Source organism: Brachypodium distachyon, chromosome 4 (assembly GCF_000005505.3).
Source record: "Brachypodium distachyon strain Bd21 chromosome 4, Brachypodium_distachyon_v3.0, whole genome shotgun sequence".
Taxonomy (NCBI): Eukaryota; Viridiplantae; Streptophyta; class Magnoliopsida; order Poales; family Poaceae; genus Brachypodium; species Brachypodium distachyon.
Genome location: NC_016134.3, coordinates 88,231 through 106,970, shown reverse-complemented (window position 1 = coordinate 106,970; position 18,740 = coordinate 88,231). Strand labels below are relative to the sequence as shown.

Here is an 18,740-nt window from a genome sequence, read left to right as displayed (position 1 = left end):
TACGCTTTGCTAGAATAGTTTTCATCGAATTACGAGTATGCATTATGAGGAGACCATTTGTTGGACCGATCAACGTCAGATACCCTAGCATTACTTCATTAAAATTAAGAGACCAAGTATACAATTACTACATACATACATCAGAATTTGTCATCCCTTTTCAACGCAAAATAAACCAACTAGGTAGCCTGCAGCAGCTGATCAATGCTACAATTGGGAAATATACATCAAGGGGTGGTTGGGATGGATTAATAGGAACCCTACAAGGATGCGTAGCCCCACTGTCCGGCATGTTACGCCACAGTTCGCCCGTAGCAAATTCCAGCAAGGTAAAGATTCTTGGCCCATTTGTCCTGCATATCGCAAAGAAGTAAAGCTAAGAATCGGAACAGCATAAATGGTCAACAACTAGCATCTCATGTTCAGTGTACCTTGACATGTGCACTTGGAAACTGTGATGTCCGCAGGGTCTCTTGCGTCTCATCTCTTGGGCGCCGCCTTGGCATACTTAAGATCAGAGCGGACTGGTCCATCGTAGCCGCCATTGCAGTGATCCGGTAGCCATTGTCCCAGCGTTTATGGATGCCTTCACTTGGGTACAGGAAGTCCAACTCCACCACCTATGAGAGTGACAATGTTACAAGTCAACTCTTGAGTCGACACCATCTTGTATCGTGACTTGGCAGAACAATCTCCCACAACTCGGGGAAACAATGATTTCCAAAAACCTTAGAGAATAATGCGGTATGAAAGAAAATTACAAGTTATATTTTTGCTCTTCTTCACAACATTTAATTGCTTGCAATTAAATGAAAATCATGAGCACTTTCTTATCTTTATGAAGTTTAGCATCGGTAGGAACATCTGACCTGGTCAGTAAATCCAGCATTGCGTGACATGACTATAGCCCATCGACCACCTGATGTTGCCATTGATGTGACATAAAAACCTTCCTTCCATTTCTTGTTTATCCATTTAAATGGGAAAGACTCACTCACTTTGTAAGACTGTTGGGTGTACGGTGTGCCTGGCAAGAATCAGACATGATATTAGAGGACCAGCTAAGCAAAGATGGGCCATTTAGAAAGACAGGAACCGCGCAGAATCGCGATGGGCCATTTAGAAAGACAGGAACCACGCAGAAATGATGTGTTAATGTCAATACATAGAAGAGATGGCAGATGCGTGTTCAGATAGAAGGTACATATTCATCTAATTTCAGCAGATACACAGAACTACTGATCCTGTTGTTGGAAAACGGTCAGATTTGGAGCTGGTATTTGGCTGTCCGGGTTTACTTTTCAAGCTCATTCATCTGGTATGGTACATGATGAAACAATGCGACTCACCACAGAAAACATGCTTCAAGCTATACTGCAACATAAGTCACAGCTAGCAAAATCACAGAAAGGAATGTATGTCACAAAAAATATATATATACCTTTGGACATCACTACAAGGGAGCTTCCGTTGTTGGAGCCAGCAACAGAACTGATATAGAAATTTTTTTCCCACTGTTCCATAATCCAGTCCTGCTTTTTATGGTGAAAATGAGGACAAGTAAAGAGTATAAATTACATGAGGAACAGGTGGGAAGTTTCTACCTTGTGAAGGAAATGTGGAGACAGTTGATAGACTTGATCCGTGAAGCCAGTTCCAGCATCCATGATGACTGCCCAGAGATCAATACACGATGATACTGAACTTATCAGCAGACCATCATCATTTCCTTTCTCCACATGTGGTGCTAACCTTATATCAGCCACATTATAGTGGTACCTACCAAGGGGAAACTTAATTAGCCAATACAGAAATTCAATATAAAGGACAACGCTGCATCAACGAATGCAAAATAAAATAAAAATGAAAGAAAGCATTTTGGCATTATAGTCCACCTGCATACTGGGTTCTGTAAGCTTGATCTAAACAAAATGTAGTGAAAGAAGTATGCGGCATGGGTTCTGTGATTACATCTGAAGATTTATGAGTTGCTTTTCAATTGTAATTTTTGGGGTAAACCCTCAAACTAACACTTCCTCAAAGCTGGACTTGAAACAAATACTAAGATGATTCTTCGGGTTTCACCAAAACAAAGTAATAAGCACATTATCTGACCTCCATGTGTCATTCAATAGACGAAAGTTAGCTTGAGAATCAGCACCGTACCTCTGTTTCATGGGTGATCTAGAATTATATACTGAAATCCATTGTGTTGCCGGAACACCCAGGCGGACCTTCTTTCTTGCATTACTATCATCGTCATCGTTAAGCAGCCTGGCACGCTTCTGCCCTACCTGCAGGGGAAACTTGTCCGTAAGAATATATAAGTGCATACAAGATACACCTAGTTTTCTAGGTTCATTTCATAACATGAAAACATGAGCAGTGCCCGATCAAGAACCTTTTGGGCTCCGTCAGTATTAATTGGTCTGATGGAAGGGTTTGGTCCAATTAAACTATCAAACAAAGAAATCAACTTGGAGTAGTTTGGTTCTTCATCAAACTTCATATTGACTACAGTCTCAAGAAACTGCCTGAAAGGTGGAGGACAGATGCCGCAAAGGCTCTCAGGTGAGGTGCTCATCTTTCTCTTGCACACGAGAAATGATTTATTATCACCCTGCAAACACAGATAAGTACACACATGAAAAAGGAAATTACTCAAACAGGCATGATACAAAAATGACAATGAATGAACAACCAGATTACACAGTAAAATACCTGGTATCCTTGCCATGGCAACCTGCCTCGATGAAGAAATACTAGTGTATAAGCCAGTGATTCCAAATCATCTCTCCTGCTTGCAGTTCTTCCTAAATGTGCATGAGCACTAGCATATCTGACTGTCCCTCTATATTACAAAGACGAAATTTAGATATGTCCAGATATATGACTATTGTTGCATTGAGCTGGAAAAAAACATACCTGAAGGCATCTGGACGTTGATCATATTCAACATGTGTCCCGGTAGTAGGATCTTTCCACCTTGTTGCTGCCAAATGAAAACAAAGCAAAAATCAAATGATCTACTTACAAAGCAAGATGGAACAATGCTGAAGGTAAAAGCAGTGAGATTATCAAATTTGAACACTCAAAACAACCAGAACTCTAGCAGAAAAAAAAGAGGCAATTCACATCTACACTAAAATTAATAACAGCCTGATTAAAGAGGTTTGTTTACCTAACCCAAGATCCACAAGATAAAGTTTCTTTTCTTGAGCAGTTGAAGGCTGACCAAGAAGAAAGTTCTCAGGTTTGACATCTCCATGTACATACCTGAAAGCAAAATAATAGAAGCATCAAGAGAAAGACAGAACATGCCTAATGCATTAAACGTAGCCAGCCTTCGGATGCCTGCTTACCCTTTTGAATGCATGCTTTCCAGGATAGAGATGGCCTCTACAGCAATACAAGCTACCATTTCTGATGACATGCTGGAAGTTTTCAACAAAAGTTACAGAAATAGCAAGCAAAAAACAATAGTGTGTGTTGATTACACAACTTGATGAAAAGATCATTATGCAATTCCAGGAAAGGTAACTATACCAAATTTAAGCATAACAGTACAATATTAAAAAAATCTAATGTGTTATGAGTGTGTAAAGGAATCAACAGAGTTGGCCCTTCAACTACAATTATTGCTCATGTAAATATGCAAAACTATAACTGATTTCTTTTCTCACACGGAACAAAAGATGAAAAGACATCTAGTCAGAGAACAAAAATGTAATGGTCCATGAAGAGAGCTGCTATGCGTACGGTCAATTCTGTATGATTCTCGCACGACGCTGCATAGCAGCCTTCGATGGAGCAGCATAGAGCAAGGAAGTCCACTGGATTCACGTCGTACGAGAATCGTATCAGCAAAGTGTCGTACGTGTAGTAATTTCGGTCCATGAAAACTGATAGTGATAGTTTCTAGTACAAAGTTCGAACATCCTAGTTGCAGCGAAAGAAAAAAAAATATTTCCAAAAGTTGACTCCGCGATTGTATGTTTGTAAGGAATGACTTCCAAGAAAAGCAGCTGCTAAACAGGTTCTATGTTTACAACAAGAAAATAGAAGTCATTCTGAACTGTTCAGAAGACTAACAGAATAGAGGAACTCACGATTGCCCTGACGAATTCCACGAATCCCATAAGCTAGGCCCCAACATATCCATAATCTGCAGTTTTACAAGATGAATAAAATACTTGCACTACCATTGGGATAATATCATTCAGCAAGATTATCGGAAAGGACAAGAATTTATACCATTACATAGTAGTCACCCTTTCGACCTTTATAATGCACCTTGGGCACACCATGAGTACCTCCTAGAGCACTGGTATTGTAAAACTATGAGATCGATGGCAATATAAAGCAAAGCACAAATAAGTAACAAGAATGGTGGTGTTGTTTGCGCTGACAGAAGACAGCACTTACGCATAGACTTGCCACTCATATGGAGGACCGTAGTTGCAACCCTTGCTGCTATTATGCTCAAATTTTATTGCAACCTACAAAAGGAAGCTGCTTGTTAGCCGCAAGGAAAAACCCAGCAATTTACACTTGCAAAACAGAAGGGTTCTTCTGATAAAAAAAGGCACAAAACAAACAAATATTAGCACCTCTTGAGCACTGGCACCTGTTGACCGTCCATTCCCACCAGTTAAACGTCGGCCAACAAAAACATGGCCAAATCCACCTTTGCCCAACTTCCTCTCGACCTTGTACTCAGGAGATCCACCTACCTGGACCTGGAAAGGGAAAGGTAGTGTTAATTGGAATTCACATATCTAAGGTCTATGGAGCCAAGGAAATGTGACTTCATATTTGCATCATTTCTAATTAAATAGACTTACTGACAGACATATAACCTAGTAAAGGAAGGGAAAAATATTTGATTTTTCGGGAGTAAGTTTGTGCTAGAATTGTAGCTAAAACACTCTGCTGCAAAGCTTTGGGTCTAACTGTTAGGAAGCCACTCCAGTTATACCCTTCACTCCCAATAGATGTGGTGCTCATTACCTATGTTGCACGGATACGGCCCAAACCTGCCGTATCCGTGCAGGATACGTGCAAAAACGGGGATACTTCAAAAAACGGCTGGGATACTCCAGTCCATGATTTGTACACTTTTTCCGAATTAAAAGGAAAACTGCTGGGATACATGTGGGATACTACAGGCGGCCTGTTACTGCTCAATCGAAAGCCAATTTCTCTCATCTCGCACTTACACATCGCCAACGTGAAGCTCTTGGCGACGCATCGCGAGGCAATGCAAAGATTTAAATGCCAGTTTTCTACATATACTCGCCGTATTCCCGTAACAGCATTTTTAGAAAATGCCGTTTTCCCGTATCTCCGTATCAGTATCCCCATATTCGTATCCCCGTTCGTGTAACATAGCTCATTACTTCCAATAGGTGCACATCATAATGCTATGTCATGACCAGTACCAAAGTTGGCAGCGCCAACAAAACATGGGACAAGGTGAAGGTGAGAAAAGCAAAGCCACAGACAAAAACAAGGATCTCCGATGGTTGGTCAATGCCACCAGCCCTGACTAAGCTAGCATCCTTGTGTAATTGGGGAAAAAACTGAGATAAATGTGTCGGTTCGTGGATGGGCCTTTGGTGAATCAACAACTAAATTGGGATCGGCATCCCTTGCGTGTTGATTCTTGTTTCTTCCCTTGCTTGTCTCGGATCTGCTAGGAAAAGGTCATAATAGTAATTGCATTTCTTATATCTGCCGTAGATACGATTCTTGATGCAAAAAAGAAGTACCTAGACCGAGATGGAACTAACAGAGATTGGTGCGGCCAGAAAAAGATAGTGGCCGGATTCCTTGAGAGAGAATATGCATCTAATATACTAATATACGCGAGCAAAAACGAAAACATATGGATATGGTTGGTAAGTAACACAAAAAGATGGTTTTGAATTAGACGGAGATGATGCGTGTGTCCATGAAATGGATCATTTTGCGAGCAAAGCACTGACCGTCTCAGGGAAAGGGGCGGTGTTGCCCTCCTCGTCGTCGTGGCCGGCGGCGGCGTTGTTGGCGCTGACTCCGCCGCTGTCCGCCATCTCCTTGTTGGAGGGTTTTTGCTCTTGCTGTACGTCGGCGGGGTCGCTGCTGGGCTCCGGCTGCGCTTGGGCGGCGGCACGCGCGGCGGCCCTGGTGGTCACGCGAGGGGGGAGGTTGACGCGACGGCGGCCCATGGGACCATGGTCTTTATCTATTCCGCCTCCGCCCCCGGATTCGGTCGATCCACCAAGACCCGGCGAGCTGCTGCTGCCGCTTGCTTCTTCTTTTCTTTTCTAGGGTTTCCCCTTCTGGCTAACCTTGGTTGATTTTGTTTTGCCACTGCAAAGAGTGTGTCTTTGTGTGCAGAGTCTTGTGTGTACGTGAGCTCCTCCCTTCCCCTCTTGTCATTTTGCCATTTTGTCACCTCCTTTGCAACAACTCTTTACTTACGGCTTAACTCTTGCTTAGAGCTTCTTTGGATCACAATTGACAAGATTGCAAAAACACAGGATATGAATAAAAACATAGGAATTGTTTGAAAAGTGTGTTTGGGTGCTACATAGGAAGATTTGAAATAAGATAGAGTAAGAGAATAGATAGAGAGAGAGATAGCTTTCAAAGGAAAAAAAATAAGATTTGAGCTCATGTTATAATTCCTATGGAATTGAGGCCATTGGGATGCATTTCATAGGATTATGACAAATGTCTTTCTACAATCCAAATGGTTTTTAAAGGAAAGATTAGAATTCTACAGTCCAAAGATGTCCTTAAACACACTTTACAACTTTTTTTCTTCCTAAAAATTTACAAATAGTTGCAAAATATCGAAGAGCTTATGCTTAGAGTTTAGGGTTTAGGATTAGGTTATTAGCCTAAGCCCTTGTGTCTATTAATATGCAAAAAACAAGTATCAAAAGAAAACAGATTTGAATTACACAGACAAGAACATCAAAAAAAATTGTGGGAGACGGTTCCACTCACATCACATAACACAACATAACATGCCTTCCGTGGCGGGTGGTACTTCTAACGGCACTTTAGGGCTTAGGTGGCAATAAATTAATACTTTCTATCATGGGTCTCTACAAATCTAGAGCAGGTCATGCACGCCATCCCTTGGTCCAAATCTAACAGCGTAGGGTTTTTGCGAATGCGCTATGTTCGCTTTTAGCCGGTGGTACCGGTCCCTAGGAATCACATGTGTGGAGTGACTATTGAATGTGGTAGGTTTAACGTTGGTCAGATTTAGCTTTTTCAATGATGTACTGCTAGGTGGAGGTTGTGTTTGCAAGTGGTGATAGCCTCCTAGAGGGTTCATTGCTCCGTTATAGATGAAATCTCGTTTAACTTTGTTGGGCTAAACTTGTGAAAACGTCATCGTTGTGCATCATTCACTTTCTCGGCGTTAGTTGCTCTACCTTATCTCTCTTAGGAAAACTATTGTCTTCCTACATGGGAGTGTCAACACTTATATCACGATCACCATCAAGGAGGCCATACATACAGACAGCGAAAACTTGTCCGGCGTAAAATACACAGCACGATTTCTATGTTTGCTCTGGAAAAGGTACCACCCTGCTTGATATATGCATCGGTGAAAACAAGAAAAACTATACATATACTTTTAGAAAATGATGAGAAACAGTTTTTTTAGCGAATACTAAAGCTGTGTCGAGAGCAGAGAGACAAGTTAGAGAAAAGCCCAGCCCTGCTACCATGAGCTCAGCCACCACTCCACCACCAGCGGTCGCCGTGCCGTAGCCCTAGCTTCACCGCCGACGCGCTCGATCCCCCGCCTCCCGCCTCGTTCTAGGTCTGGAGACCACACCGCCGCCCCGATTCACCCAGCCGCCGGCGCTCGGATCTAGGACGCCGGGTCGTCTCCTCGTCCTCCTCCTCCCCCACGACGCTGCTCTCCTTGGCCTGCCCCAGCAGCTTCCGCCGGCCAGCCCCTGCAGACTCCGCCCCAGCAGGCCCAGCACCAAGCAGTCTCCGCCGGCCAGACCAGCCCCATCAGTATCTCCGCCAGCCCCTGCTTGAAGACCTGCTGCTACAGGTATGTCCTCCACCCTCTCCCTATCATTCTCTTCTTCTTCTGCTGCTGCTCCCTTCTCGGACTGATTAATCGCTAATCCCTACCCGACCGAGCAGTTACCGATTTCTTGAACAATAATGACATTTTCGTTTGTTATCTTCGTCATTCTGTGTCAACTTGAATAGAGTTTATTTATGTGAAGTTCTGCTCTCCAATGCTACAGATTGATGTTGAAGATCTCTAAAGCTCAAAAGAACCAGATGATACTTGCATAATGCGGCCTTCAGATATTTGGAAGGCGCATGCAGGATCATCGCAGTCAGAGGGGCCAGCACTGGATATGGAGAGAAACGGATGCAATCATAACTGTTGCCCACCTCCTCTCCAACCGATTGCCTCAGCTGGCCAGCACTCCGAGAGCAGCGTTGCATACTTTTCTTGGCCTACATCTACTCTAATGCACGGTTCTGCCGAAGGTCGTGCTAATTACTTCGGGAACCTACAGAAGGGCGTATTGCCAGGACATCTTGGCCGCTTGCCAAAAGGGCAGCAAGCCACCACCTTACTTGATTTGATGATTATAAGAGCATTCCATAGCAAGATCCTGCGTCGCTTTAGCCTTGGTACAGCAATAGGTTTTCGGATCAGGAAGGGGACGTTGACTGACACACCTGCCATCCTTGTCTTTGTTGCTCGTAAGGTTAACAAGAAATGGCTCAGGCCTACACAGTGTCTCCCAGCTGCCCTTGAGGTACGTCACGTGGTTTTGTAAATCTAGCAATTTAATTACTTATGCCATATGAAACTTCATAATCGGTTACTGTTCATAAACAGGGACCTGGGGGTGTGTGGTGTGATGTTGATGTTGTTGAATTCTCTTATTACGGTGCACCTGCACCGACTCCAAAGGAACAGTTGTATGATGAGCTTGTTGATGGACTGCGTGGTAGTGATCCATCTATAGGTTCTGGTTCACAGGTCATATTTTTCTCACTGCTACTAATGCTTTGTCACACGATCACAATAAAAAGTTGATGCACTGCGCATGTCACTCTTAAGCAATTTCAAATGATTATCTAGATTTCAAGTTTTCTCTCTGTGGGTTGTCTGATTCATAGGATTCTGACCTGTAGGAAGTTTCTTTGCTCTATGTTTATGGGAAAATCACCATTGACTCATGCCTCTTGTAAAGCTTCCCATGTTTCTCCTACGGTGCAATCAAACAACCTCTCAACCCTGCATTTTTGGAATCCTGCATCAAAGAGGCTCTTACCATCTGGTGTGGTTTGCTATAATCAAACAACACAAGGACTAAAGATTCTGTTATTTTGTATTTCGCTATTCTTTCCCGAAGATGATAAATCATTATTTAGTTGTCATCTCTCGACATGCATACCAGTTTCACGAATTGACAGTGTAACTTATAGTTGTTGTTTTTTAATCCTCAGGTAGCTAGCCTTGAAACATATGGGACATTGGGTGCCATTGTGAAGAGTCGAACTGGCAGCAAGCAAGTAGGCTTCTTAACTAACAGGCATGTTGCGGTTGACCTGGATTATCCTAATCAGAAGATGTTCCATCCCTTGCCTCCAAATCTTGGACCTGGAGTTTACTTAGGTGCTGTTGAGCGAGCAACATCTTTTATCACGGATGATGTTTGGTATGGTATCTATGCGGGAACAAACCCAGGTAACAATATTTTTCATGGCAATAGATTAATACATTAGTTCAACAAATCAACTACCAACTCTAGCCAAGCAGAATAGGAAAGATTTATCTGTGGAGCTTTCATGTTTTGGCATACATTTATACTGTGTTCTGCCAGGCCTATCTTGCAGTCCATTCACAACTGCTCATTTCATGCTTTTGCTGTCATCTGTTTTCTTATAATGTTCTTGTTCCCTGAATATCACTTGCCTTGTGGTGCATCTGCAGAAACATTTGTCCGAGCTGATGGTGCATTTATACCATTCGCTGACGACTTTGACATCACTAATGTCAGCACTTCAGTTAAAGGAGTCGGAATCATTGGTGATATCAAGGCGATCGATCTACAATCGCCAATTAGCAGTCTCATTGGGAAGCAAGTTGTCAAAGTTGGGAGAAGCTCAGGTCTGACAACAGGGACCGTTATGGCATATGCTCTTGAATACAATGATGAGAAGGGCATATGCTTTTTTACTGACTTTCTCGTCGTTGGGGAGAATCAACAAACATTTGATCTTGAAGGCGATAGCGGAAGCCTTATAATCTTAACAGGACAAGATGGTGAGAAGCCACAGCCTATAGGGATTATATGGGGTGGTACAGCTAATCGTGGAAGGTTGAAGCTAAAAAGTGGTCAGGGTCCAGAGAACTGGACAAGTGGAGTTGATCTGGGCCGCCTTCTTGATCTCCTGGAGCTTGATCTAATCACGACAAGTGAAGGATTACAAGGTTTGTGCTTTGTTAAGACGGAACAAAATTGTATCATGACTAGACATGTTAACCTTGTTTTGTAGCATCCCGTTGTTTTCCTCCTGATGAAACACATCTCCTTCTTTGATGTACAGAGGCCCTAGAAGAACAGAGAATCTCTCTAGCAGCTGCCGCCGCCGCGGCTAATTCTACTGCCACAGAATCGTCACCTGTGGCCACCCCCCAAGAAAATGAGAAAGTTGACAAGATCTATGAGCCTCTTGGAATCAACATCCAACAACTTCCCCGAGATGGTTCCGCTAACCTGACGGACCAACCCTTTGGGAGCGACGAGTTCCATGTGGACACAGTGGAAGGGATGAACAATGTCGAAGAGCGTCAATTCATCCCAAACCTCATTGGTATGTCACCGATGCGCGACAACGCTCGAGAAGGCAACGGTGGTTTGGACAACCTGTCAGAGCTGGAGAATTCGCCCGAAGACATTTGTTTTTCTCTGCATCTGGGCGAGCGGGAACCTAAAAGGCTTCGCTCCGATTCGACGCTGGACATAGACTTGCAGAAGTGAGCGATGGGGGAGAGGGGTGGTGGTGGTTCGTTCCATCATTCAGCTTTTGTAATTTGTATGCATTATTGGAGGGTAATTCAGATTTGCGCCCACAGTGGAACAATAAAACTGTACCTGTGGAACAGCAAACTGCATGATTTCTCGCATCGAACCAGTTTTCTTGGATAATTGGAGCCATGGTTGTGTCGTGCCCCACCAGAGATTGTGGACTATTCATCCTGTCAATCCTATGAAAAGAGAGTACGTAGGTGAGTTCTCCAAATCTGACTGTAAACTTGACCATTGCATTGGATTCCTATTTGGTGATTGTGATTACGTAACTATCAATAATAAACATCGTACAGTGAATTTGCGGGCTAAGTTGAAAACAAAAAAATATGCCCTATATTTATTTAGCAATAAAGTATCTTTTTTATTTTCTTTGTTAGTACGGAGTAGTATATATGATGTAGATATTTGGAATAACAAAAACTAAGGGTGAGTCCGGCTTGAGCCTGCCAAAATTTGGCCATGGTTTTGTTTGCCATCCTGAGTTGTCAACTTTGGCCCAAAAAAATAAACTAGAATTAGGTACATAAGGAAGGAGCACTGGCATGCTAAATACTAGTTAGTAACCATGGGAACAAAAATCATGATAAAAAAAATTGCATGATACATTTTGACACAAGAGTCCAAATGAAGCAAAACATCTTTCTTGAGAAAGAAAGAAAGAAAAGGATGAACCAAAAATGGTACGCATTAGAATTAGATGAACCAAAATTGCATGCTGCTTGTACATACGTGGTGCAATAGCATTATATATGCCCGAGATCTCCAATCAAATGGAAAAAGGGGAGTAGAAAACAAACAAAAATTACAGATAATAGAATAGATAGGTAGATTGCCTCGTCGCGCTCGCGGATGGAAGAAGAAAGAAGGAAGAGATGAATAAAAAGGAGCCGGCCGGGGCAAGATCGATTGTGTAAAAATTGTTGGTCGAAGGAGGAGGAGGAGGTTAATATATAATGCATAGGCATGGTGGCTGGCCTCTTGGATTTTCCTAGAAGCATTTCCGGTGGACGATGGAAGGTCCGGACTCATCGTACTCGGCCTTGGCAATCCACATCTGCTGGAAGGTGCTGAGCGAGGCGAGGATGGATCCTCCGATCCAGACACTGTACTTCCTCTCGGGGGGAGCCACGACCTTGATCTTCATGCTGCTGGGAGCCAGCGCGGTGATCTCCTTGCTCATCCTGTCGGCGATGCCGGTGAACATGGTGGTGCCACCGCTGAGCACGATGTTGCCGTAGAGGTCCTTCCTGATGTCGACGTCGCACTTCATGATGGAGTTGTAGGTGGTCTCGTGGATGCCCGCGGCTTCCATCCCGATGAAGGAGGGCTGGAAGAGCACCTCGGGGCAGCGGAAGCGCTCGGCGCCGATGGTGATGACCTGGCCGTCGGGGAGCTCGTAGGACTTCTCGACGGAGGAGCTCGTCTTGGAGGTCTCCATCTCCTGGTCGTAGTCGAGCGCGATGTAGGAGAGCTTCTCCTTCATGTCCCTGACGATCTCGCGTTCTGCCGTGGTGGTGAAGGAGTAGCCCCGCTCCGTGAGGATCTTCATCATGTAGTCGGTGAGGTCCCGGCCGGCGAGGTCGAGGCGGAGGATGGCGTGCGGCAGCGCGTAGCCCTCGTAGATGGGCACCGTGTGGCTGACGCCGTCGCCGGAGTCGAGGACGATGCCTGCAAGATGGAGGATTCAGAAGATGAACGGAGGAACCCAAGGAAGAAGAAGAGGAAGCCAAGGAATACCGACCGGTGGTTCGTCCGCTGGCGTAGAGGGAGAGGACGGCCTGGATGGCGACGTACATGGCGGGGGTGTTGAAGGTCTCGAACATGATCTGGGTCATCTTCTCCCGGTTGGCCTTAGGGTTGAGCGGCGCCTCAGTCAACAACACGGGGTGCTCCTCGGGGGCGACGCGGAGCTCGTTGTAGAAGGTGTGGTGCCAGATCTTCTCCATGTCGTCCCAGTTGGAGACGATGCCGTGCTCGATGGGGTACTTGAGCGTCAGGATGCCCCGCTTCGACTGCGCCTCGTCGCCCACGTACGCGTCCTTCTGACCCATGCCCACCATCACGCCGGTATGCCGCGGCCGCCCCACGATGCTCGGGAACACGGCACGGGGCGCGTCGTCGCCGGCGAACCCGGCCTTCACCATGCCCGTCCCGTTGTCGCACACCAGAGGCTGGATGTCCTCGCCGTCCGCCATGGCTGCTAGCTTGGATGTCTTGTCTCGATTGGATGGACGTACTGGAAGAGGATGGTAAGGAATGAATCTGAATGGAGGTGCAAATGCTATTTATCGGGGTCGGAAGCGGAAGCCCGCACTCTTCGCGCCCGATTCATCGCTTCCTTCCGCCCACAGGGCCTCCTCCGCCTCACATTTTTCTTTCTTAATTCCTCTTTTCCCAACCAACGCAAACAAAATTTCTTTTTAGTTTTGCTCAACAGACTCTTCAAGCTGCAAGTCAAGAACAAAATCCAAGGCCATGAATTTCATTCTACACACATACTGGATGGATGCCTGCCTGCCTCATGAGCTCGCTTCACTCTTCAATCCAGTTTTCATCGCACACACCAAAGTGGTACCAGGTCTGACTGAAGCTACAGTTTTACAATCACTCAGTGGCAACTTTTTATCGATTTCAATAATTCACCCCCAAAAAAACACACACGCAGATATTAATTACTTCCTCATCAGCAATTATGCTATGGTCATCGTGTCATTCACAACATCTTGGCCAGCAGAAAACGCTGGAAAACCTCTCGAGTAGATTACAAAACAACATTGCAAGGGCACACACCAAACCTATACAGCAACGGGGTTCCGATTTCACAATATAAGAGAAACATAAATACAACAACACAACCAAATCTCATTAGAAAAATCCGCTAGCTTCGTGGGAGTCACCGATCGATTCCCTGCGACCACGAGAAGTAGTAGGCAGGATCAGGCTCAGGCTCAGGCTCACCACTTCTATTATCAAGTCGAAACGCCATCTTCTTTTCTCCAGGAAGCAAATCAATCAGTAGAGGGTCCTCGGATTCAAACTAGACTAGACGAGGATGCTCCATACTTTTCGAATGCTCCATCGTATGGCCCCTTACGGCTTCCTTCTCACGCATCATCACATATTGCGTGCTGAACCGCTACGAGGCAGAGTCCTGACATATATAAATACATACAACAAACTGTTTAAACAACACATACCAGGGAGGGTGGGCTGTGTGTGCAATTGTGCATAAAGCTTATTTTCTATAAAAAAAAATACCTTCCAGGCGGAAGCGATGAACTGTTGGCAGAACCACTTGAACTGCCGAACCTTCTCGCTTTCGTATCCTGATCTTTCTCTAATCGCATAGCCACCACCTCCTTTTCCATGGCAGCTACCTCCCGCCTCATCTTCTTAGCCTCTGATTCCATCGCCTTTGTTAAAGTATCGACTTTCTTCGCCAGCATCTACATAGTGAACCACTCGTTAAGACAAGGCGGGCAAAAGGAATGTACAAGAATGAGCGACCCGATCGTACGAATCCTGGTAGCCAACAAGAGTTACCTCAACTGCATCGTCCTTGTCCTTAAGGCTTTGATCCTTTTCGTGGCATGCCTTCCTTAGAGCAACGACCTCCTTTTGCAGCATATCGTACAGCATGCCTGACACTGTATCCTCCGACTCGACAGATGTAAATTCACTAGGCTTCTCATCTGAGTTGTTTGACTCCTTATCCTCGCTCGAGTCGGTAGATACGTTCATGCCAATCCCATTTACATGACCCTTATAACGGTCAAGTGATCTACAGCCTCCATCAAAAGACTTTGATGCCCCCTTTGCATGGTTCACTAGAGTAGTTGTTGTGGTAGATACTGGTGATCTCATCTGGAACGATGGCCGCTTTGATAGAAAGCCATTGGTCTTAGACACGCTCTCAGCACCACCAATAGACTGGCGGCGTGCAGCGCTTGCATTCGTTCGGGATGTCGGCATTCTCAATCCTTCCTCAAGTACTTTAAGCCGCAGCTGGAACTTGTCCTGAGATATTCGATGCATATCACAATGAAGAGAGTACAGTGCAACAACCTAAACTGATAGGAAGACGGAAGTAAAGGATTTGATGAGAAACATGAAGAGCAAAAACATACTTTCAGTTGAGCTTCTGATCTTGCAGCCCTTTCTGCTATCGCAAGTCTATCACGGAGTTGCTGCATTTCTCCCTGTAAAAAGCTCCATAATTTACTCCAGTCAAAGAGAAGAGAAAAAAAGTGAAATGCCTACAGTTACATTGAGGGGCTTCTAGATATCCATCCAGAACATGTCAACAGCAGTGTAAAACTACACGATGTGAAACCTTCATTACTTACTTGCAGAATCCTCCGTTCTTCAAGCCATTGTTTAACAGGCATTACTTTATCATTGCCGTCTTTCCACTCATTTGCCACCACTACTGCAACCCTATTTGCTGAAACCTTTGCACGGGCTAGCTCACGATCCAGAGTTTTCATTTCCTCCTGATAACAACACACGCAAAAAATATATTGTCATGTATCACTATGATTTCAGATACACTTTGCTAAATACCATGAAATACATGAATAAAGGTTCAGCTTATCATGCATTACATTCATCTCCTGAACTTTCCGCTGATAGTCTCTCACAGCATTTGCGGCTGCACCACCAGCAAGAACAGCTTCTTCTAGCTCTCTGACAGTCTGAGTAAGCTTTTCAACCTCAGCAACTTTTTGGCGGTGCATTCTGTCCAAGATTTTGTTCTCTTCCTGGAAGACCACAGAAAAGGTCTCATATACGGTAATTGTATGCCACGGCAAGTAAATTGTTGGAATGCATGCATTTGTCGTCTTATACCTGACATATCTCAATCTGTTTCACCAATTCTTGGTTTTTGTTTTGCAAATCATCCACCAGTGAAGCTTTTGCTAATGCTATCTGAACTGTCCTTTCTGCTTCCAGTAGGGCTGCTTCCTTAGACTTTGTAAGACGGTCTAATGCCCTATTGTCATCTTGCAGTTTTGCGATCTGTGCAAGAAAATCAGAACCTTAGTGTTTCAGCGGGAGCTTGACATCCAATCAACAGGGGGAAAGTAGCCAGCCCTAATGGTAAAAATCAACAGCTGCACATAAATAACAATGCCATAATACATGCCTTGCAAATTTGTGAAGGATCACCTCCAAAAAGCAGATGGTTGTACTATTGCCAACTACCAGGAAATAGATTGACATATAAGTAGGACTGCAGGAGGTTTCGCATAATTATGTCTTGAGAAAAATTGCGGCACTCTTCTTTTGCAAAGACGGAAAAGCATCTAATAAAAAGAACTGGATACGATTTCCTCAGTGCTCAAAGGTCGATGGATACCCGCAGCAAATGTTTTGCACAAATACAAATGCATGAAGCACACTGATCATGACTGAAAAGAAAAGAAGACAATAAAACCATAAGCTTGGATCAAGTACCTCTTGACGGGCTAGTTTCAGATCAGCTTCCAGTGGCGCGAGAATGGCTTCGATAGGAGGCATGTCGTCATCCCTCTGCGCTGCATGAACCCTTCGTAGCGTAGCCTCTGCTGCAAACTGGGCAGCAAGTGCTGCTTTCTTTTCATCGTTGATTTTCTTTGCTTCAAGGTTCTGCAATGCCACATAGCATCAATAGATGTTGTAAAGATGAAACCTTGAGCTTGGAAAGAGGAAAGAAAAAAGGGCTAGTCCATTACTTTGCTTTCCAGGAGAGACTCTGTAAGCTTCAGCTTCCCATCCACCTTTGCCAATTCTTCCGTAAGCTTACATTGATGCAGAAGGCAAAGTCAGGATTGTCCCAAAAGTAGAAAACAAAATCCTTAATAAATACAGTAGTTTAAAAGGAAGTATGAAATTATATATAAATTTATTTTTTGACAAATTTCAGGAAAGAAGACATTTGAAGTGCAGATACAGGAGAGGTGTCTACATGTAAACAATTGTCCCAAATTACTGAAGGTTGCATTTTTTTTCTTCTAGAAATTATTACTGAAGGCTGCCAGTTGATAGATGTTTCCTGAAATTACTGAAGGTTGCCAGTTGATACATGTTTCCTGAAATTACTGAGGTTTGCCAGATGATAGATGATCCTTTGAAGGTACTTGTTCGTGAGTTGTAGCTCAAGATATGTCTTTTGACACGAGAGAACAAAAAAACATGAAATTGCTGGAAAGATGAAATGGGAGGTTGCTGGTGGGATCTAGCCTAGAATCCAGATGTAAAAGAGGCAGGCGTTGAAGAGAGAGAGAGGGGGGGAAGGGAATTGTACTGACATCCTCGACGGCCTTCTCGCGCGCTCGCTCGGAGAGGCGCAGGGCCCTGATCTCCGCCTGGGCGTCCCCCAGCTCCTTCTCCTTGTCTGCAAGCAAGCAAGCAGAGGGAGACGGAATTGAGATGGGAATCTGTAAGCAGAGTAGGAGGAGGAGATCTAGGCAGATGGGACGAGATCAGATCGGCATTGGGTGGCTCACAATGGAGGTCGTTCTCGAGGCGGGTGAGCTCGACGCGGACGGGATCGGAGCCGTGGAGGAGGTTGATGAAGTCCTCCATCTCCAGGGCGGGCTTGAGCTTGGGGCGCTGCTGCTGCTGCTGCTGCTGCTTGAGCGCCCTGCCGTCGCCGTACGGATCGGCCATGGACGGCAATGGCTGGCTGCTGCGGCTGGGTGGGGCAGAGGGAGGGAGGGAGGAAGGAGAGAAAGAGTGTGTTAATGGCGGTCAGGCCACATGACAGTGTGTATGATGAAGGAGAAGAAGAGGATTGTTATTTGCTCCACTCACTCAGCTGAGCTGCTTTCCATGTTACCACCATGTGACATGATTTTGCCAGGAATTCTAACCGACGCACGCCCGCTCCAACGATCATTTCTCCCTCTCCTTTCCTCGGCTCGCCTGACCATGTGGACCCCGCTCTTTTACTTTCTCCATTTGCTTTCCTTTGGTCTCTCTTGTCCTTTCGCTCGTTGACAAGCATGCTCTTTTTCGACTTTCACGGCGTTGTCGCTCGATTGTCTCGGACCTCTTGAAGAAGCAAGTTTTCAAAACGCCTCTTGCCTTTGCTTCGGAGTCATCACCATCCCCCCCCCCAACCCCCACCCACCCACACACACACACACACGGAGGGGGAGAGTCGACTCTCGCGCGTTGCGTGGGCACGTTTTAAACGGTCAATCATCGCTTAAGGTTGTCGTACGGAAATAGAGACATTTTGTGGTGTGGCAACAAGACTACAAGTGAACATGCACCTTGAGTGAGGGGTTAGGTATTTGTGACCAAGGTCTTTTTACATCTTGCGAAGTGAATTCGGAAAAGGAAAAGAAAAAAGACATTATTCAGCACTCTAATTTTTTTCTCCCCATATATATTTGGGTTTTGATTTTTTTTTTGGGGACGCTTTATTATATCTTGTCATATATAACTACAAACGGTTTTACTATCGAGGAATCGTCTGTATTTTAGTTAGAGATAAGTCGGTGTGTTTGGCTGTCATATCTTAATCCAACAACAACACGTAGGAGATGAGAGAATGTGGATGTCATCCAAATCTTAACCCAACGGTTCCGATACATTGACTGATTTAAGCATTTTGCTTATATAAAAATCAGGCAACTGAAGAGTGAGATCAATATCAAAATGACG

General features: G+C 44.7%; 4 protein-coding genes across 4 annotated transcripts; 1 reads left to right on the top strand and 3 right to left on the bottom strand.

The window, feature by feature from the left end:
* Positions 1–18: 18 nt before the first annotated feature.
* On the bottom strand, positions 19–6,359 carry LOC100836999 (casein kinase 1-like protein HD16). The gene is made up of 16 exons (XM_003577008.4): positions 5,988–6,359; positions 4,611–4,739; positions 4,426–4,499; positions 4,255–4,324; positions 4,110–4,165; positions 3,363–3,434; positions 3,182–3,276; positions 2,926–2,992; positions 2,722–2,851; positions 2,402–2,620; positions 2,167–2,294; positions 1,605–1,779; positions 1,442–1,532; positions 870–1,027; positions 432–620; positions 19–353 (listed from the first exon to the last, which is right to left on the bottom strand). The coding sequence occupies exons 1-16, from the start codon at positions 6,207–6,209 to the stop codon at positions 294–296; spliced, it is 1,935 nt and encodes a 644-aa protein (XP_003577056.1). The 5' UTR covers positions 6,210–6,359; the 3' UTR covers positions 19–293.
* A 1,333-nt stretch (positions 6,360–7,692) lies between these two features.
* LOC100833303 lies at positions 7,693–11,384 on the top strand. The gene is made up of 6 exons (XM_003576077.4): positions 7,693–8,071; positions 8,274–8,801; positions 8,885–9,028; positions 9,499–9,739; positions 9,986–10,486; positions 10,603–11,384. Exons 2-6 carry the CDS (start codon positions 8,325–8,327, stop codon positions 11,034–11,036), a joined length of 1,797 nt encoding a protein of 598 aa, XP_003576125.1. The 5' UTR covers positions 7,693–8,071; positions 8,274–8,324; the 3' UTR covers positions 11,037–11,384.
* A 287-nt stretch (positions 11,385–11,671) lies between these two features.
* LOC100841760 (actin-1) lies at positions 11,672–13,347 on the bottom strand. The gene is made up of 2 exons (XM_003575791.3): positions 12,829–13,347; positions 11,672–12,755 (listed from the first exon to the last, which is right to left on the bottom strand). The coding sequence occupies exons 1-2, from the start codon at positions 13,280–13,282 to the stop codon at positions 12,076–12,078; spliced, it is 1,134 nt and encodes a 377-aa protein (XP_003575839.1). The 5' UTR covers positions 13,283–13,347; the 3' UTR covers positions 11,672–12,075.
* A 408-nt stretch (positions 13,348–13,755) lies between these two features.
* LOC100828012 (microtubule-associated protein 70-1) lies at positions 13,756–17,870 on the bottom strand. Its single transcript, XM_003575390.4, has 11 exons — positions 17,576–17,870; positions 17,378–17,463; positions 16,802–16,867; positions 16,545–16,715; positions 15,936–16,106; positions 15,692–15,847; positions 15,434–15,580; positions 15,215–15,286; positions 14,631–15,104; positions 14,346–14,533; positions 13,756–14,238 (listed from the first exon to the last, which is right to left on the bottom strand). Exons 1-11 carry the CDS (start codon positions 17,736–17,738, stop codon positions 14,202–14,204), a joined length of 1,731 nt encoding a protein of 576 aa, XP_003575438.1. The 5' UTR covers positions 17,739–17,870; the 3' UTR covers positions 13,756–14,201.
* Positions 17,871–18,740: the final 870 nt, after the last annotated feature.